The sequence below is a fragment of the Planococcus citri genome, chromosome 3, assembly GCF_950023065.1.
Source record: "Planococcus citri chromosome 3, ihPlaCitr1.1, whole genome shotgun sequence".
NCBI lineage: Eukaryota > Metazoa > Arthropoda > Insecta > Hemiptera > Pseudococcidae > Planococcus > Planococcus citri.
This window is the reverse complement of record NC_088679.1, coordinates 71,189,275-71,211,092: the sequence shown is the minus strand read 5'-3', so window position 1 is coordinate 71,211,092 and position 21,818 is coordinate 71,189,275. Positions and strand designations below refer to the sequence as shown.

At 33.3% G+C, this 21,818-nt stretch overlaps 2 protein-coding genes across 2 annotated transcripts; both read right to left on the bottom strand.

The window, feature by feature from the left end:
- Positions 1–665: 665 nt before the first annotated feature.
- LOC135838855 (very low-density lipoprotein receptor-like) lies at positions 666–14,059 on the bottom strand. Its single transcript, XM_065354654.1, has 12 exons — positions 13,902–14,059; positions 13,705–13,818; positions 13,455–13,595; positions 13,208–13,319; positions 12,971–13,117; positions 12,176–12,280; positions 10,618–10,749; positions 2,631–2,855; positions 2,355–2,508; positions 1,648–1,876; positions 1,317–1,526; positions 666–1,088 (listed from the first exon to the last, which is right to left on the bottom strand). The coding sequence occupies exons 2-12, from the start codon at positions 13,762–13,764 to the stop codon at positions 750–752; spliced, it is 1,854 nt and encodes a 617-aa protein (XP_065210726.1). The 5' UTR covers positions 13,765–13,818; positions 13,902–14,059; the 3' UTR covers positions 666–749.
- Positions 14,060–18,189: 4,130 nt separating this feature from the next.
- LOC135838861 (vitellogenin receptor-like) lies at positions 18,190–21,800 on the bottom strand. The gene is made up of 10 exons (XM_065354661.1): positions 21,561–21,800; positions 21,363–21,480; positions 21,074–21,223; positions 20,877–20,978; positions 20,657–20,788; positions 19,723–19,947; positions 19,417–19,573; positions 19,072–19,312; positions 18,746–18,955; positions 18,190–18,635 (listed from the first exon to the last, which is right to left on the bottom strand). Exons 1-10 carry the CDS (start codon positions 21,603–21,605, stop codon positions 18,315–18,317), a joined length of 1,701 nt encoding a protein of 566 aa, XP_065210733.1. The 5' UTR covers positions 21,606–21,800; the 3' UTR covers positions 18,190–18,314.
- Positions 21,801–21,818: the final 18 nt, after the last annotated feature.

Below are 21,818 nucleotides of genomic sequence, written 5' to 3'. Positions count from 1 at the left end.
TAATTTCACCATAACGTACACATAACGCACATACATGTAGGTACAGAAAATATTGAAAAAACAACGAGGAGAATGAAGCTTAGTGCAACTAGGCACAGTACCAACGTTATAATTAGACAATAACCGAACGTAAACGAAATAAGGCGAGAATTAAACGAGATAAATATACATACAATGTTGCAGATAAACTGCTAATTCGTGTTTTGAAAATTTTTTCTGCGCAAATGTTTCGCGTTAATTTGGCAAGAAATACTGAAAGATATTATTCTTGAAACTGAGGAAATAAGTAGGTACCTATTTTGCAATGCAGTGGTGTCAGTTTTCTTGTCATTACTGCCAACTTGAAAAAATCGAAAAAATATTGTAAGATTTATTTTGAAATGGTTTACCTACTCAACTTTCAAATTTGAACGATTTCTTAAGCAATTGTTTACAAGCTTATCTCAATGTAATTTTTAATACTTAACTTTTAAAGTACCCACGTAAGTATGTATTTTTAAGAGATTTTCAGCTTAATTATTTGTCCTAACAATGGCAAAAAAGAAAAAGAATCCAGCTTAACAAAAAATCATAGCATTAAATTCCCTGCCCCGATATAAAGAAACAAACAGTTGTACTAAATTTATATGATCACATCGGTGTATTGGAAAATATGAACAATAATCTTTGAAAAGAATAATTTAATCTCAAAATACTTTGGTACAATTTAAATTTTTATACAATTTCTACACTTTACCTACTTTGCTGACTTATCCATCGTAGTCATTCATAATTCCGCCCGAACCATCACGTTTACTTTGCTGCCATCCTCGTAACGTTGCGAAATACTGATACCAGTTTTTTTTCAGAAACACAAAATAACCCACCACCCCTCCGATACCTAAGATAACAAATGCTAACAAGATCACCATCACAAGGGAAATGCCACTTTTTGCAACTGGTGCACGATAATTTGAACACATTGGATCATCATTAGTTTGAGTAGTATTATCACAGACGCAAGAATAGGTCAAAGTGGCAGCGGAATATGAAGAGATGGCAGGTTTGGTGAGACATATGCCACGACAGGATGATTTTTGGCAAGGATTCTGAAAAAAAAATATCGAAATTATTCCTCCTCCTCGTCTTTTAACTTAAATATGCCTATACGATTCATTTTCAACAATTTTATCCATAAAGACAACATTTTTTCAAAAAAAAAATCTTATAGAAAAGGAATTTTTTAAAATTAATTTTCAAAAAATGTGAAATTGAACTAATGTTTTTTAATGTCACGTCATGATTCTTTGCTAAAATTCAAATCGAAAAATACCTACCGTATCACTACGTTGCAATAAATAATTATATCCGTATAAAAATTTCGTAGTTGATGTGCTGTTATCGCGAAAAAATGCATTCGAATCATCATTCGTGTTCCTCAAATCGCGGAGCTCTTTCGTATGATAAATATCATTTCTTTGGTCAATTATGAAGAATGTGTCGTTGGTGAGAACAGTCAAACTTCTCACTTTGCGCGTATCCACAGACTAGAAATGACACAAATGTTACAAAAAAAAATAAAATATAAAAAAAATACAGTTAATTATAAGTATACCTATATACTTAGATATTGTATGTACGTATAAACACCCTCAAAGTACGCATTACCTCTTTAAATTCAGCGTCGAAAGATATTCGCTCAACTTTAGCCTTGTAATAGCCGTCTGTGACAGCTAACAAATACAATTTGGATTCTGATTCGTCAACTGCGATGGAAACATCACCTCTGTACACATCGTCCGAAAAAATAGTTTCGTTCGATCCGTCCATGTTAGATTTCATTAATAGGACTGAATTGGCAGAATACATTGAATGCGCTTTCAAATAGAATACCCACCTACAGGAACATCAAGAGAAAAAAAATGAATAAAAGGACATTTTGTAAATTGGATTTGTCGATCAGGTCAAAACAGACCTAATCTGAGGGAATGTCCCGATTCTGTTCTGATCTAATCTAACCATGATCAGATGCAATTATTCTCCTCTGAGAAATCTTATGAACTCCAGTTCAGAATCGCTAGGTCAACTTGATGAAATTTTGAATTTTTTTCATTTTTTTCATTTTGGGTCCTAATTTGATTTTAAAAAATTTCACTAAAAATCGAAAAATGCATTTTGTTATCTGAAAATTTGGCCGATGATACACTTTTGCATGCTCTTTCTATCTAGTTTTTCTGGATTCAAAAATTTTTTGCGAGCTGAAAATCCCTCCTCGTTATTTTGCTGAGCTAGTGCTTATAGGATTGATCTGGACTGATGCAAAAGTTTCGTTTTAAATATATATATATTTAAGTAAAGAAAAGTGGATTTTATACCCTGATTTTGGAGCAAGAGCAACAGCACCTATATCGCAACATTTCAATAGCTTGCAAATTTGTCCATTATTCGTGCAAACTGTCAGTGAATTATTGCTCGTGTAGTATATGTTGTTTGTAATATAATCAATCGCAACTGAGATTATGGGTGAACCTAAATTAAAAAGAAACAGAAGCAAATAGGTACATTTTTAAGTTTAATGAATCAGAGTAAGCACCTTAGGTAGGTACAAAAACAATAGAAATTGAGCAAATGAGCATATTTTGTTAACTTACTCGTTTTAATTAACGTTTCAGATTTTGCATAAGCGGTAATCGACGATTTCGATATACTTCCATAATTATTCAAAAGTGTTGTCGCATAGTAAAGGTTATTATTCGCAGCGGTTAAAGCTGTACAATTGTGCACTTCATTTTGAACAATTATAGTGCTTTTGGAAGTAACATTCAGCATTTTTATCTTCAACATAGTCGCATACAAAACAGCATTTCCGTACCAGACTGCAACAAAAAGTAAAAGGCGATCAATAACGCACATGAGGAGTAATAGGCACCCATGTACTTCAAAAACCCCTCTGGGACGTTGGACATACGTGTTCTCACCTCAATATCTTGAAAGTGAGTTGAGGAAAAAATCTGTAACAAACTACTGTTGCTTAAAGACGCCCAAGAAACGATTTAATACATATAAGAAAAATTGGAGGGGGGATACAAAACCAATATTTGACGCGAGAAAGGGTTAAAGCAGTTTTTGTGACAAACACTGCTTAAAACCAGTGGTAGTGACAGACACTGTTTAAAATCAGTCTTTGTGACAGACACTACTAAAAACCAGTGGTAGTGACAGACACTACTTAAAACCAGTGGTAGTGACAGACACTGTTTAAAATCAGTGTTTGTGACAGACACTGTCGAAAACCAGAGCTGGTGACAGACACTGTCGAAAACCAGTGCTGGTGACAGACACTGTTTAAAACCCGTGTTTGTGACAGACACTGCTTAAAACCAGTGATAGTGACAGACACTGTTTAAAACCAGTGATAGTGACAGACACTGCTTAAAACCAGTGGTAGTGACAGACACTGTTTAAAATCAGTGTTTGTGACAGACACTGTTTAAGATCAGTGTTTGTGACAGACACTGTTTAAAACCATTGGTAGTGACAGACACTGATTAAAACCAGTGTTTGTGACAGACACTCCATAAAACCAGTGACAGTGACAGACACTGCTTAAAACCAGTGGTAGTGACAGACACTGTTTAAAATCAGTGTTTGTGACAGACACGGTTTAAGATCAGTGTTTGTGACCAACACTGTTTAAAATCAGTTTTTGTGACAGACACTGTTTAAAACCAGTGTTTGTGACAGACACTGCTTAAAACCAGTGTTTGTGACAGACACTGTTTAAAACCAGTGTTTGTGACAGACACTGTTTAAAACCCGTGTTTGTGACAGACACTGCTTAAAACCAGTAATAGTGACATACACTGTTTAAAACCAGAGTTTGTGACAGACACTGTCTAAAACCAGTGATAGTGACAGACACTGTTTAAAATCAGTGTTTGTGACAGACACTCCTTGAAACCAGTGATAGTGACAGACACTGCTTAAAACCAGTGATAGTGACAGACACTGCTTAAAACCAGTGGTAGTGACAGACACTGCTTAAAACCAGTGATAGTGACAGACACTGCTTAAAACCAGTGGTAGTGACAGACACTGTTTAAAATCAGTGTTTGTGACAGACACTGTTTAAGATCAGTGTTTGTGACAGACACTGTTTAAGATCAGTGTTTGTGACAGACACTGTTTAAAACCAGTGGTAGTGACAGACACTGCTTAAAACCAGTGTTTGTGACAGACACTCCTTAAAACCAGTGATAGTGACAGACACTGCTTAAAACCAGTGGTAGTGACAGACACTGTTTAAAATCAGTGTTTGTGACAGACACTGTTTAAGATCAGTGTTTGTGACTGACACTGTTTAAAAGCAGTGTTTGTGACAGACACTGTTTAAAACCAGTGTTTGTGACAGACACTGCTTAAAACCAGTGTTTGTGACAGACACTGCTTAAAACCCGTGTTTGTGACAGACACTGCTTAAAACCAGTAATAGTGACAGACGCTGTTTAAAACCAGTGTTTGTGACAGACACTGCTTAAAACCAGTGATAGTGACAGACACTGTTTAAAATCAGTGTTTGTGACAGACACTGTTGAAACCAGTGATAGTGACAGACACTGCTTAAAACCAGTGGTAGTGACAGACACTGCTTAAAACCTGTGGTAGTGACAGACACTGTTTAAAACCAGTGATAGTGACAGACACTGCTTAAAACCAGTGGTAGTGACAGACACTGTTTAAAATCAGTGTTTGTGACAGACACTGTTTAAGATCAGTGTTTGTGACAGACACTGTTTAAGATCAGTGTTTGTGACAGACACTGTTTAAAACCAGTGGTAGTGACAGACACTGCTTAAAACCAGTGTTTGTGACAGACACTCCTTAAAACCAGTGATAGTGACAGACACTGCTTAAAACCAGTGGTAGGGACTGACACTGTTTAAAATCAGTGTTTGTGACAGACACTGTTTAAGATCAGTGTTTGTGACCGACACTGTTTAAAAGCAGTGTTTGTGACAGACACTGTTTAAAACCAGTGGTAGTGACAGACACTGCTTAAAACCAGTGTTTGTGACAGACACTGCTTAAAACCCGTGTTTGTGACAGACACTGCTTAAAACCAGTAATAGTGACATACACTGTTTAAAACCAGTGTTTGTGACAGACACTGTCTAAAACCAGTGATAGTGACAGACACTGTTTAAAATCAGTGTTTGTGACAGACACTGTTTAAGATCAGTGTTTGTGACAGACACTGTTTAAAACCAGTCGTAGTGACAGACACTGTTTGAACTTATATTCCTAAATTATCAACGTGCCTAAATAACGCATTTAACCTATTTTAAAGCTTTAAAAATAAGAAAATCAGTTTTCCAAAACAGTCCTTGTTCACTTTTTGGAACTTTTCTAGAGAGACAAGTCACTGTTTAAAATCAGTCTTTGTGACAGACACTACTAAAAACCAGTGGTAGTGACAGACACTACTTAAAACCAGTGGTAGTGACAGACACTGTTTAAAATCAGTGTTTGTGACAGACACTGTCGAAAACCAGAGCTGGTGACAGACACTGTCGAAAACCAGTGTTTGTGACAGACACTGCTTAAAACCCGTGTTTGTGACAGACACTGCTTAAAACCAGTAATAGTGACAGACACTGTTTAAAACCAGTGTTTGTGACAGACACTGCTTAAAACCAGTGATAGTGACAGACACTGTTTAAAATCAGTGTTTGTGACAGACACTGTTGAAAACCAGTGTTTGTGACAGACACTGCTTAAAACCAGTGTTTGTGACAGACACTGTTTAAAACCAGTGTTTGTGACAGACACTGTTTAAAACCCGTGTTTGTGACAGACACTGCTTAAAACCAGTAATAGTGACATACACTGTTTAAAACCAGTGTTTGTGACAGACACTGTCTAAAACCAGTGATAGTGACAGACACTGTTTAAAATCAGTGTTTGTGACAGACACTTTTTAAAACCAGTGTTTGTGACAGACACTCCTTGAAACCAGTGATAGTGACAGACACTGCTTAAAACCAGTGATAGTGACAGACACTGCTTAAAACCAGTGGTAGTGACAGACACTGCTTAAAACCAGTGATAGTGACAGACACTGTTTAAAACCAGTGATAGTGACAGACACTGTTTAAAATCAGTGTTTGTGACAGACACTGTTTAAGATCAGTGTTTGTGACAGACACTGTTTAAGATCAGTGTTTGTGACAGACACTGTTTAAGATCAGTGTTTGTGACAGACACTGTTTAAAACCAGTGGTAGTGACAGACACTGCTTAAAACCAGTGTTTGTGACAGACACTCCTTAAAACCAGTGATAGTGACAGACACTGCTTAAAACCAGTGGTAGTGACAGACACTGTTTAAAATCAGTGTTTGTGACAGACACTGTTTAAGATCAGTGTTTGTGACTGACACTGTTTAAAAGCAGTGTTTGTGACAGACACTGTTTAAAACCAGTGTTTGTGACAGACACTGCTTAAAACCAGTGTTTGTGACAGACACTGCTTAAAACCCGTGTTTGTGACAGACACTGCTTAAAACCAGTAATAGTGACAGACACTGTTTAAAACCAGTGTTTGTGACAGACACTGCTTAAAACCAGTGATAGTGACAGACACTGTTTAAAATCAGTGTTTGTGACAGACACTGTTGAAAACCAGTGTTTGTGACAGACACTGTTTAAAATCAGTGTTTGTGACAGACACTGTTTAAGATCAGTGTTTGTGACAGACACTGTTTAAGATCAGTGTTTGTGACAGACACTGTTTAAAACCAGTGGTAGTGACAGACACTGCTTAAAACCAGTGTTTGTGACAGACACTGCTTAAAACCCGTGTTTGTGACAGACACTGCTTAAAACCAGTAATAGTGACATACACTGTTTAAAACCAGTGTTTGTGACAGACACTGTCTAAAACCAGTGATAGTGACAGACACTGTTTAAAATCAGTGTTTGTGACAGACACTGTTTAAGATCAGTGTTTGTGACAGACACTGTTTAAAACCAGTCGTAGTGACAGACACTGTTTGAACTTATATTCCTAAATTATCAACGTGCCTAAATAACGCATTTAACCTATTTTAAAGCTTTAAAAATAAGAAAATCAGTTTTCCAAAACAGTCCTTGTTCACTTTTTGGAACTTTTCTAGAGAGACAAAAAACTTAAAAACTTGTTCCTTCGGAATAGTCATCTTTGGAAAATTTTACAAACATTCATAACGTAGTTTAGAAGCTTGTAGCTCTTACACCTCCTTGAAACTAAAAGTACCTACATATCAACTATTTATGAAGTAATAATAAGCCATGTAATAAGCCTACTTTCAACTCAAACAAAACGTGCTTGGTTCTGTTTATTGTTCAAAATCCAAAGAAGCTGTATTTTTTTTTTTTTTTTTAGTGTGCGTAGCACACTATTGGTTTCGTTCCGAAAGTTGAAAAATTCTTTGGCTCGAATGTTCTCTTAGAGGAATGGGCCGATTTTTTTGAATCTTTCGTAGGTAGGTGAGGCATAACTTGAGGGAGGGAATGTCGTAATTATAATTGCAATTACTCAATTAGCTTCTTGAGTAATTGCAATTAATTACGAAAATTTGTACCAAAAAAAGAATAAAAAAGGGAAAAGGGCCATATCAAAAGGGAAGCCGACAAAAGCGAAGCCGACTTTAAATTTTCAAAATTGAACAATGAGAAAGGTATCAAAAGGGAAGCCGACATCGGTTTTAAAATGTAACACTGCAGGGGTCCTAAAATATTCTTATCTACAGTGTTATCTTTTCCATTGTTCAATTTTAGACTAGATGCCGAAAGCAGGTGGTTACCCTTTCGGAATGAAAACCCACCAGTCATTTGTGAAACACCTGCAGGTGTTTCATTTACACACGTAGATGCTGAAAGCAGGTGGTTACCCTTTCAGAATCAAAACCTCCAGTCATTTGTGATTTTGCTGTGCTCCCAAGAGGTTCTCTCAATCTCTCAGTACTGCAGTGCTTATGCTTTCCTGATATATCGCGTTGTGCTCCGGAGCTTTCAGAATAGCATAGCATAGTGTATTCGGAATCGCGTTGTGCTTTTTTTTGAAATCGCGTTGTGCTTTTTTTTCAAAATCGAGTTTTTTTTTAAAATCACGTTGTGCTTTTTTTTCGAAGTTCGCGTTGCGCTTCTTTTTTAAAATCGCGTTGTGCTTTTTTTCTAAAATTCGCGTTGTTTTTTTATTTTGAAGTTCGCGTTGTGCTTTTTTTTCGAAATTGTGTGGTGCTTTTTTTTGAAATTGCGTTGTTATTCTTTTTGAAGTTCACGTTGTGCTTTTTTTTTTAAAATCGCGTTGTGCTTTTTTTTAAATCGTGTTTTTTTTCAAAATCGCGTTATGCTTTTTTTCCAAAATGGTGTGGTGCTTTTTTTCAAAATTTTGTTGTGCCTTGATTTTTGAAGTTCGCGTTGTGCTTTTTTTTTCAAAGTTCGCGTTGCGCTTTTTTTTAAAAATCACGCTGTGCTTTTTTTCAAAATTCGCGTTGTGCTTTTTTTTTAAATCTCGTGGTGCTTTTTTTTTCAAAATCGCGTTATGCTTTTTTTCCAAAATTCCCGTTGTGCTTTTTTTAAAAAAAAAATCGCGTTGTGCTTTTTTTCTAAAATTTGCGTTGTGCTTTTTTCCCTAAAATTTGCGTTGTGTTCTTTTTTTTTGAAGTTCGCGTTGTGCTTTTTTTTCAAAATCGCGTTGTGCTTTGTTTTTAAAAAATCTCGTTGTGCTTTTTTTCCAAAATGATGTGGTGCTTTTTTTCAAAATTTTGTTGTGCCTTTTTTTTCAAAGTTCACGTTGCGCTTTTTTTTTAAAATCACGTGCTTTTTTTCCAAAATTTGCGTTGTTTTTTTTTTTTAAAAATCGCGTTGTGCTTTTTTTCTAAAATTCGCGTTGTGCTTTTTTTTTAAATCTCGTGCTTTTTTTTTCAAAATCGCGTTATGCTTTTTTTCCAAAATCGCGTTATGCTTTTTTTCCAAAATGGTGTGGTGCTTTTTTTCAAAATTTTGTTGTGCCTTTTTTTTCAAAGTTCGCGTTGCGCTTTTTTTTAAAAATCACCTGCTTTTTTTCCAAAATTTGCGTTTTTTTTTTTTTTTTAAAAATCGCGTTGTGCTTTTTTCCTAAAATTTGCGTTGTGTTCTTTTTTTTTGAAGTTCTCGTCGTGCTTTTCTTTAAAAATCGCGTTGTGCTTCTTTTTCTGAAATTGCGTGGTGCTTTTTTTTGAAATCTCGTTGTGCTTTTTTTCAAAATCGCGTTGTGCATTTTTTTTCAAAATCGCGTTCAAAATTTCGTTGTGCTTTTTTTTTGAAGTTCGCGTTGTGCTTTTTTTCGAAATCGCGGTGTTTTTTTTCCAAAATCCGCATTGTGCTTTTTTTAAAAGTTGGCCTTGTGCTTTTTTCAGAATTCACGTTGAGCTTTTTTTCAAAGTTTGCATTGTGCTTTTTTTTCAAAATCGCGATGTGCTTTTTTTTCACTAAAATTCGCGTTGTGCCTTTTTTTTCAAAATCGTGTTGTGCTTTTTTTTCGAAGTCCTCATTGTGCTTTTTTTTTTGAAGTTCACGTTGTGCTTTTTTTTCAAAATCATGTTTTTTTTCAAAATCACATTGTGCTTTTTTTTGAAATCGCGTTGTGCTTTTTTTCAAAGTTCGCTTTTTTTTCAAAATCGCGTTGTGCTTTTTTCTGAAATTGTGTTGTGCTTTTTTTCCAAAATTGCGTGGTGCTTTTTTTTCAAAATCTCGTTCAAAATCGCGTTGTGCTTTTTTTTTGAAGTTCGCGTTCTGTTTTTTTTTCAACATTTGCATTGTGCTTTTTTTTCCGAAGTCGCATTGTGCTTTTTTTCAAATTTGGCGTTGTGCTTTTTTGAGAATTCGCGTTGATCTTTTTTCAAAGTTCGCACTGTGCTTTTTTTTCAAAATTGTGTTGTGCTTTTTTTTCGAAATCGCGTTGTGCTTTTTTTAAACTAAAATTCGCGATGTGCCTTTTTTCAAAATCGCGTTGTGCTTTTTTTTAAATCATCATTGCGTTCTGCTTTCAAAATCCCAATTGCTTTTTTCCAAAGTTGCTTTGTGCTTTTTTTGAAAATCGTATTGTGCTTTTTTTCTCGAAATCACGTTGTGCGTTTTTTTTAAAATCATGATTGCGTTCTGCTTTCAAAATCCCAATCGCTTTTTTTCAAAGTTGCATTGTGCTTTTTTTGAAAATCGTGATGTGCTTTTTTTTCATAATCGTATTGTGATTTTTTTTTAAATCATGATTGCGTTCTGCTTTCAAAATTCCAATCGTTTTTTTTAAAAAAGTTGCGTTATGCTTTTTTTTCAAAATCGTATTTTGATTTTTTTCGGAATCTTGTTCTATTTTTGAAATTTGCGTTGTGATTTTTTTCTAAATCGCATTGTGCTTTTTTCGAAATTGCGCCTTTTTTTGAAATTTTGTTATGCTTCTTTTCCAAAATTGCGTTGCGCTTTCCAAACTAAAGAAGCTACGCACACTGTTACAGCTGCGCTAGCGCAGCTGTCTAGTTTTTTTTTTTTTTTCATTCGTCGTTTTGATATTTACATATAAAAAAATATGAGTTAAAAAAATGAAAAAAAAAATCAGTTACCATTATTCCTGCAATTGACACCATTCGAACCGTTGACTGGATGAAAACCTTCGAAACACGAGCATTGCGAGTTTGCTTTGAATTTTATGCAACGTTGTTCACAATTTGAATATCGAGCGCAAGGTCCAATATCTGAAAATCAAATGAAACACGAAAAGTTAGATGGGATGGAGTATAAACCTTCAAAGATAGGATGGTTTTTATTCAAGAATGAATCATGTTTTAAAATTCTTGTGATGAAAGAGTGGAAATAAAACAGATACCTACCTAGGTACAATATTACATCAGGTTTTGGTTCATGTATCAATTAATTTACACGACCTACTGTAAATCGATCGAAATTGTCAAACAAATGGTAAATCTAAATTTATGTTGAGTTTCATTTTTTTTTATGATACTTTTTTCAAAACTGAGAAATTAAAAAACCTTGCAAGATGTTATCGAAAAGGTCGAATTCAATATCAACCAATTTCTGAGTTGCCACCTGATCTACGAAATCACCTTATAAAGGATCCCAACAGGCAGAAAAAGTTTTGAACCAAACGAAGCTAAAATAAGTACATTATCAGTCATCACTCGAATATTGGGCTTAAGTGCAAATTAAAAAAAAATAAAATGTGATTTAAAAAATGAAAAAATAACTAAAATGTCATCAGGTTGACTTGATGGGAAGCTATTTACTCTCCGAATTGAATAGAAATTGTTCAGAACCGTTTTGAGTAGTTCTGCAGCCTCGAGCAAATTTTTGAATGATGAAACTTCCGCAAAATTTTACCTAAAGAAGTTGCAAAGCTAAAACTTATTTTATAGGTACCTACCTCAATTTCAATGTGTCGAGTTGAGCACATCTGCTTGAAAATTTTCCTCTGGATTTTTTTTTTTTTTTTTGAAAAAACTTGTAGATGGGAAGAATTTTGCTGGAAGAATTTTCTCTGAATCGTCTCTAGTGGATTTTTGAATTATTGAATTCTCCAAAGAAAGAAAGAAAGAAAGAAAGAAAGAAAGAAAGAAAGAAAGAGAGAGAAATCAAAATAAGTTAAGTAATTAAGTACGAGTTTAAACCAAAAACAACAATTCCTGAAATTTGAGCAAAAATTGATCAAATTGGTCACAAAGACGATATATTTAAATGTTCTGAATTTCACTTCAGGCTTTTTTGGCAATTTTTTCTATATTAGAACCCCAAAAATTCGCATAAAGTCTCCCAAAACGACTCGAAATCACCACAAATAAATTCGGGAGGTTGAATTATGGGTGGAAACTAAATCTTTCTGCTTTAATTTCATCATGGACATTTTTATTGAAAATTAATCATTGAATTTAAAAATCAACGAATAAAATTCGACTTGTTGGTAAAAGTATTTTTGCATATCTACCATCTTGAATTTTCTTGGTCTAAACCAAAAACGAGAATGACTGCGGTGTTGGATGATTGGAATTGCAATCTGCGTTTTTTTATTTTGATTACATGATTGATAATTGAAAAGAAAAATTAAATGAGTGAAAATTGAAGAGCGATTATCTTGCACAAAAAGTACACAGTGTTCCTTATACTTACTGCTACACATCGGGGTGGACTGGTTATCGTTTGAATCACACAAACATTGTGGACCATTTGCAGTAACAAAATATGCATTTGGGCATTTCTTCATAATACTCGAATCTAAAAATGAATAAATTTCACTCTTTGACAAGTTTGACAGACAGAGGGTGGATCAAAAAAAAAAGTTGAAGGATTTTAACCAAAATCAGTGGAGGTCTTCATGTACTTACTGGAGGGAAGACATGGATCTTCAAAGAAGGAGAATTTTCGAAAAATAATAGTGTTTTTTTTCGCTTTAACCCTTTCCTCACACTTGTTTTTGGAAAAAAAATTGCGCAGTTCCAAGTCTTCAAAATTCTATATCGATCTAGCTCATTGGTATCAAAATCCAAACTCATTTATAGGGTTCCACTGAGGGGTTGAAAATTTGAAAACCGTTCATTTTAGGATAAATTTGTGTTTTGAAAATATTTTCTTCTCGAATATTTCGTATTAATTATTCCAAAACATTGAAATCATATACATAATTTATGAAACTGGAGAAATATTTTTGAATACAGTGATGCCAATTTTTTTGTCATTATCAATTTCAAAAAATCTAGAAAAATGGACCATTTTTCCAAAACAGATTGACGAGTAAGGGCTAAAGTGAAAAAACCACGTCTCTCCCTTTGAAAATCCATATGTTTCCATCAGAGGCACCTTCGAAGCTAACAATTTTTCTGGGTGACTTTCAATTCAAGATGAAGAAGGTCTCCACTGAATTTAGGAAAAATCCTCCAACATGGACATTTTTTACGAGTATCTTACCAGTTTTTGAACAGTTGCTATTTTCATCAGAACAATCAAAACAATTACAATAACCATCACATGTTAAATCTAAATCCAGACACCTCAGCCCATCATGGCACAAAAATTTATCCGGGCTCGTGCAATTCTTCACATTGATTTGATCTCCTGCAAATCAGGCATAAATATTTGTACGTTATTTTATTACTATAGTCGGGTTTAAAAATCATAAAAAAGTAACCCAGACAGTCTCTTTACCACAATTCAACTCATCAGTGCCATCATCGCAATCTTTTATAGTATTACACCGTACAGTAACGTTCTTACATTGACTCGAGTCACATTGAAATTTTCCTCTATTACAGCCATACTGAAATTTATAATGTTAAATAGATAGGTACCTACATGAAATGATTCAATTGACGATTTCGAATAAAGATTTATATGTTATGTACATGCAATGGTACTCTCGAATTCGATCAAGACTATAGAAAAATTTTCTTACTCGTTTGCATGCTGTTGCAGCTACTCCAGTGCTTTCATCTTCCCTATTGTCGCAATCTTTATCGCCATCGCAAAACCACTCATTACGAATATATTTGCCATTATCGCAACGATACGTTTTATACAACATATCATTGTGGACCTGAAAATAAAAATTCATGCTAAGTACAGAGACAATAATATAGGTATGTAGGTAGTAGTAAATACACCCAACGATTATTTCGTGAGTAGAAGAATAAATAGTTACCTACCTGGCTAATTAAGCATGCGAGGAAAAATAAAATATACAGATTACTTCTGCTTCCCTCCATATTGAGCTTATCAAAGTCTCAAAAAAATTCAAATTTAAAACATGTAGGTAGGTGCTAAAAATGTATCATAATATTAAAATTCTTCAAACTTCACGAATAAAAAATATGGCATTGGCACAACAAAAATCATCACTGACCGATTGACAATGAAACTCGCGTATTCGGCAATCTACATACTCCTATTATCACATATCCCAGAGTATATTTTGTTATTTCGTTGTTGCCATCGATAGATAACAGAAACAAACAGACTCGAGGGAAAATGCGAAATACGTTGTAATTAAAAATATGACAATTTTTACCAATAGCTACATTGCAAGTATCGTTATCTGTAACAGTGTACGAAGTTCATTTTAGATAAGTACTGTATTGTTTTCCGTTTCCTTCGCAAACGCCTACAATTGTTATCTTTGGAAATGATTCGTTATCCACGTGCCCTTCTGAAAAATCGTCGCACTTCTTTTTTTTTCAATCAATGCAGTAGGGGATTTGGGATTTGGTGTTTAAAATCTCGAAATACACACTTCAATATGCGAGCTGGCTACACCTAATTATATAAATAGCGTTCGTTTCGAATGCACGAGTCTTATCGACAGAAATCTGACAGAAAAATTTCAAGATCACTAGAATGGGAAACATTTCAGTAGCTGGATTTTTATTTTTGGACAATTTGGTGATTTTTTGAAAATTCAGAATCCTATTTCTCACGAAAACCTGAGAAAAATGGTCAAATTGAGAGAGCTGAAAGAGCATAGCCAAGTATAGGAAATGAATCGACCCCTGGCTAAGATTTTGAAATTGACCTGTGGAAGATTATCATTGAGGTCCAAAGCCTTGGTGATCAAATTTTCAGAACGCTGGTTCATCCTCAACCCCTGTAAAAGAGGTGAAATTGAAACTTCTGTTGAAAATTTTCATCTTTGGTTATAATCAATTTTTTTTCAAATTTGTAGAGAAGCTGGAAACTATCATTGGGTCGTTTATGGAAATTTTTTAGAGTTTTTTTTTTTTTTAAATCACAAACAATATTTTATATTTACAGAGTGTCCAGTGAGAGTGGCAATACTTTGTATTTGGATACAAACTATACAAACGAATAGGTACCACAGAAAAAAAGTAAGTATGTGAAAGTGTTGCCTAACTTCAAAATTGAAGGGGAAAAACATTTTTCAAATCCAAGAGCCAAAATCTAATTTTGACCGCTTGGATCGAAAATTGATTGTTTCGTAAAATAAACAATACTTAATGAAATGATACATTTTTTTTAAAAAAAAGCCATCGGAATTCAAGAATTGTTAGTTTACCAGAAATTTCATAAAATATTTGCAAATTTTCAATTCCAATATTTTTTTTAATGTTTGACGGTAAGAAAAACATGATCACAACGGAATATGTTTGTTTTTCGACACTTTCTTTCTCGTATTAATTACTTAGGTATTCATTCTATTGAAAATTGCTTTACCAACAAATTTTTGCTTTTCACTTAATTTTTTATTTCATTTTTTCATTTTTTGTTTTTTTCAACAGTTATGGGATTTGTAAAAAGAAATCAACATTTCTGGAGGAAGGGAAGAAGGGAAGAAGGGGATACTGGAGATCTCGTCTTGAAAAGAGGGTGAGCTGTTTACAAGAATTTTGCAGCAAAAATTGTAAATTTTTAATAACTTAGGTAGGTAGAACGTTGTTCCCCATTTTTATGATTCTTTTGAAAAATGTTCACTATAATTTTACTTTTCTTTTTAACCTCATTTTTTGTTTTCAAATTCCTTTTTACATTTTTTCTCCAATATTTATGGGCTCTGTACAATGGAACTAAGGTTTCTGAGGTGGGAGGGAGAAGAAGGTAGCGTATGTATCCTTTTCTTGAAGAGAGGACTATCTACATTAGATGCATATTGGGACCTTGGTAGAGGAGAAGGTACAAATATGGACCCCCTGTAGCTTTTTGGTTTTAAAGGGTAAAAAAATTATCAACATTTTTTTTTGAGTATACCATTCGAAAGTCCAAAGACTCTAGTCAATACCACCTATAGTAAAAGGCCTGAGCGCTGAATCGTTATCACCTTCTGATGTCACACCTAAAGGGGACTCGATTGTGTTTACCATTTGAATTTTAACGTATGTTTAAATGGCGAATTCGTGAAATTGAGTTAAACTTTCGTTGAAAATATTATTAAAATGATGAAATTTTAATTAGTATTCGTTCTAAAATGTGGTATAGTGATGAAATATTGTTGTTTTCAATCATTGGTGGTGTTGGTTCACTTTCTTTTTGTACCTACAATTCGCAATCCGTTTGTGTTGTGTGATTTGAACAATATGTAGATATCAACTATCAAGTGAATTGAAAAATGAAAACTGATGTGTGTATGTGCTTGTGTTTTACTCTTTACTGGAATAATGTCAAATGTCATAGTGAAATGAATAGATGTGAACCATAAAATCAAAATCTACAATGCGTTTTAAATCTGCATATTGAGTACAACCATCCAATCCAACTACAAAGTACAATGGATAATCTAATCAAGATGAAGAAACCATCAACATCTCTAAACTGAAACCAATTAGCTGAAAGTGTTCTAGTCATTAATTTATCACTCAAAAGTTGGTTATCAATCACATTGCTGATGAAGAAACTGAACAGTTACCCCTGTCATGTGTGGTTTTTCTTTTTTTTTACCTGTAGTTGAGATGGAAATGGAATACATACTTCGGAATAGAGTTGATATCATTTAATTTTTGTGTGATTTTGACAAATTAACGAATCTTTGACGATTATTTCATTCTATTTCACCAGTGAGTGTTATAATATCCGCCAGAAGGTATAATTTTGTCAAGTTTATGTATAAGTTTCATCTTAGATGTTGAAAAACAGTGTTGTTTATAACCTAATTTTTTCATTTAAATCATTCCTACGTGATCATAAATTCATTATTCATGTAAATAAAATATGAAAAATGAAATTTTCACCAGATTTAATTTGTTTGAGTGCATTTTTCATTCATTTCTATAGTGTATTAAGATATGTGATACGTGAGTATATACCCCACTAGTGATGACGTCACAAAACAGCGCTCAGGCCTTTTACTATAGGTGGTATTGCTCTAGTATATTGTGTAAAAAAAATTATTTTTTTTGTTGAAAACTCACAGAGAAATTTGAAAGTTAGAAAAGTGACATAAAATGGTACAAATATGGACCTCCCTCAAAAAATGAATAAAAATTTCAGAAAATTGAACAAAAATTTATTTAAAGATGTTTTTCGATGCTTTGGACTTGTCTTCTTTATTAATAACACTTTTCTCAGTATTCTAAAAACCATTGAATCAAAATTGGATGAAAAAAAATTTAGGGGTCCATATTTATACCCATGCAAAAAATTGGCCAAGTTTATGAAAAATGAAAAAATCATGGTTCCATTTTCGACACTTTGGACTTGTCTTCTTTGTTAGTAACACTTTTCTCGACATTCTAAAAAATATTGAATCAGAATTAGGTAAAAAAATTTAGGGGCCCATATTTTATACCCATGCAAAAAATTGGCTCAGTTTATGAAAAATGAAAAAAATTATGAAAATCAGTTGAAGTACAGACAAATATGAAAGTATATTTTGAAAGTACACATTATAAGCTACTTACTTCGCTAATAATTTTTTTTCCAAACTTTATTTGAAGTTGATGAATTACTGAATGAAAAACTTGTAAAATTTTCCATTGGCAAGAAAATAATGCGCAAAAAAAAACAATTGCTGATGAGAGACACCCAAGTATGCATGGATCTGAAAAGTACATGGACCATCGATACTACACTACTTACTAGTATAATTTTTAGTACCCAGCATGACCATAGCGCTAGTGGTTGTACACTAAACCATGGGGGGGGGGTCCATAATTGTGCCTTCTCCTCTGCAATTTTTGAGGATCTAAAATGGAAACTTGACAAAAAGAAAGTTATTTTCTCATAGAATATAAAAATTTGAGGAGTCTAAGCATAAAAAAAGCAAAACCTCGATTTAATGTAGCCCTTGTTTAATCAGTTTCTATTTTTCCATAGAATTCAGATTAAGAAACGAACAAAAATGCATTTTCACTTTTCAGATTAAACTCCCTTCTATTTTTGAAAACTTCTATATAGGTAAGTAGGTAGGTAGGTAGGGAGGTACTTATGCTGTTTTAATTTGTTGAAAAAAAATTAACATTGAGTAGAAACTCTACATAAATTCAAAAATTGTTTCGGATGAGGATTTATTTTTAAAAAATTGATCATTCATTCAACTAACTACATATATTTTTCAAGTTGGTTTTTGAAAATTCATTTGAAAAATCAGAAAATGAACCTGCATCCAAAATTGTACATGAGTGGTCAAATAATGTCCTCTTATCTACTAAAAGTAACAAAATTACAAACGTAAAAAGAAAAACTCATCAACTTAATTAACTATATTTCACAGCGCATTTTGACATCATATAAAATAAGTTTATCGTTAATTGGCAATAAAAAATTTAAAAAAAAAAAAAAAACGTAAAAGGTACCTATTATTCAGACTAGACTATTTCTTTTGTTGAACCATCTCCACTTGTTCTTCAGGACTTGATTTCCAAATACTCAACATACTGTAATATCGACGCAAGTTACATTTATGATGACAAAGGAAAACACCACAGCCCACAATGGTCACAATGAGCAAAAGTATCAACATTTTGGTTAAAAAACTATCCAAGTCTAATTTAGAATTATTTTCGTTCGTAGGATGATTCTCATTAGAAAACCTCGAACTGTCCAAGATGCAGGTGTAATTTAAACTGGAATCTGTGAAGGATGTTGGACGAAGTAGACATAGACCAGGACACGAAGCTGTAGCACAGGGATTCTGTAAATAGGTACATATGATTATTATTCATAAATAGGTACCTAGGGATATAAATCCAAATTACATACAAGAATTTAATTTGGAATATAGAAAAATTGAAAATAGTTTACCTCATTAAAACGATGGAAGCGTTTATTGTGAGCATGTAATAAATTCAATTTCTTCGAGATCAGGTCACGAAAGTAAACTGTTCCAGCAGAGTCAGACATGTTGACGGAATTGTTGACGGAATATATAAGATTGCTGTTTTTCTCACTGAAGAATAATTTCTCATTTAAGGCTGAAATGGAAAGAATCTGGCCCCAGTGTAGATTCCGAGTCTACAAATTGCAAATTTTAATTATGTAAGTAGACATTTGAAATTAGACATTTCTTTGTTTTTATTATTATTATTATTATTATTATTATAACTTTTCACGATTTTAGCGATACTTACTTCTTTTTCAGATCCATCCAACGTCGTACATTCGAAGGTAACGTGAGTGAAATAATTTCCAGGTTGAACTAAACACAGAACTTTTTTCATTCGTTCATTGACTATTAAAGTCATCTTAAGATCACTAAATATGTCATCTACGAAAATACCCTCGTCTTCACCATCCATATTAGATTTCATGACGTGGTACTGAGAACCTTGCCCTTCTGAAGGATATGTTTTCATTGTATAGAACATAACCCTGTTTGCAACAAGTAGGATATTTTTCTTTATTCGTGCATTTCAAATTTATGAGCAAGTAGGTACCTAACTAGAATATGTATTTAGTAATAATGATAAAAATACCCAAATTTGGGAGCCAACACAACAGATCCAATTCCACAACATTTGAGTCTAGAGCAAATTCGACCACTATTATTTGTGCATACAAATAGCGATTCGTTCGCAATGAAATATATGTTATTGGTAATATAGTCCACTGAGATGGACGTAACAACCGAATCTAAACCAAAAAACAAAAAAAGTCTACAGTTTATCTAAGACGTATAATTACCTATGTATTATTCTTCAGCAAAACAAATTTTGTATTTTTGCCATCTGAAGAATGAAGAATGGATTAAAAGGGCAAAAAAAAGATTCAGAAACGCTTACCTTGTTCAAACAACTTTTCTCCTCTTCCTAGGTTAGAATTGATTGGAATTTTCAAAATGTAATTTTTGATCCCCTGCTGCGACGTTGCATAATAAACATGATCATGAGCTGCAGCCAAAGCTGTACAGTTGACTCCACTTGTCAGGGTAGATGTTCGATTTGTGGTCAAATTCAAAGATTTTATTCTGGTTATAGTCGAGTATAGAATTATATTTTCGAGTAATTCTAAACAAAATTAAAACATTGTCCTATAAATTTGAGTTTATAGACTGGTAATAAGTTCCATCTTGACCCTTATTTTTTACTACATTTTTTCAAAAACTGGAGAACATAAGTATCTGCTGAGGGCTCCATCTAATTGTAAGCATCTTAAAACTATCATAATTTCGTTCGGAAGGTCCAAGGTAGGGTACAAACGAATTCAAGCTTTAAGTATTTATTTAGGTACTCATTCGCAGAGTTTTTCATTCTTTTTTTTCAAAAATTATTGCTGGAGAAAATGTTAGATTTAAATCAGCACAAATTGATTTTGAAACACAGACAGTAGATATAAATTCACAGAATTTCATTTTGAACATGTTTATAGAATTTCTTCGAAAATTGGAGAATCTGAAAATCCGCTGGAAGCCTTATAATGACTAGAAACCATCACCAGTAAACTCAAAATGTCTAAAATAGAATATAATCCAAATTTCAGCATTTTACGTTCACTTGATAAATTTTTGATTTTTTTCATCTAAAAAAATAAGATTTTATGTAAAATCTCAAAAATATCCCAAAAATCGAGAAACGAATAGTTTCAGTAATTATTAATGATTGGATTAAAAAAGATTGTGATTGCACATGGTAAATTTTGCAATCCTGGTGAATTTCTTTTTTTTTTTTTTTTTTTTTTTACAAACCTAATCTCTCAAATCAGAAATATTCAACTTACCATTACTTTGACATTTATGACCATTACTATTAGGAACAGGATGATAATCTTCAAAGCATGAGCAGTATTTTTTACCTTTGAACATATGACAATTTTGATCGCATGGAGATGCCCCGGTACAATTTTGAATACCTAAAGGAAGGGAAAACTAAAGATAAATAATTCTCGCTCGGGTAATTCCGAATCATTAAAAAAATCTCAAAATTTAATTCCAAATTACCTGCACATATTTCCTTTAATTTACCATTACTGTAATTACAAGGGCATATAGGACCTTCAGGAGTGGAAATATAAGTAGATGGACATTCTTGAGCCACACTGTCTGCAATCGAAACGGTGCGTTATGATTAAAAACTTCACAATAATTTGGGAAAATATGGCACTTGATGAGATTTAAAAAAAAAAAAAAAAAAATACCATATTTTGTACAGTTGCTGTTTTCATCCGAGTCATCGAAACAGTTGAAATATCCATCGCAAGTGTTTTCCAGATCGAGACATCTTTTTTTATCGTGACACAAGAATTTTCCATCACTCAGGGAGCAATTTTCTGTATTCAGCTGATCTCCTGAAAAATTTTCAGCAGCATTTGAGCATCAATTTGTCTTCAAAACGTAATGCAGAAGATATTTTTGGACAAGTAGGTAGGTATTTATATTGAAAAATAATTTTTTTAATGCATATCGCTGCTTTGTTGTACACATTACCACAATTCCATTCATCGGATCCATCATTGCACTGGTTCTGTTTATCACATAGGTCGCTGGGCATTACACATTGGACTGCGTTAAAACATGTGAATCTTCTTTTGCCACAACCACCGCGCTAGAATTTCAAAATGACGTTAAGGCTAATATTTATTTTTTTTTGTAAGTATTTTATCCAAAAAAATAGGCATCACTTACCCAGTAACATCCTATGCCTTCGTCACTTCTATCTGGGCAGTCCATATCTCCATTACAATACAATTCGTAATTTATGTACTTTCCATTTTGGCAACGAAAAGTTCTATATTTGTCGTCATTGTTGGGAGCCTCTGTAGTACTCGAAGTGTTTGTAGCTGTCTGAAAAATGCACTCACACGAATTTAAATATTTATATTTTGTATTTTATTTAGTGTAAAATATTTGAACTGAAAATAGAAAATTTACCTGAACTATGGG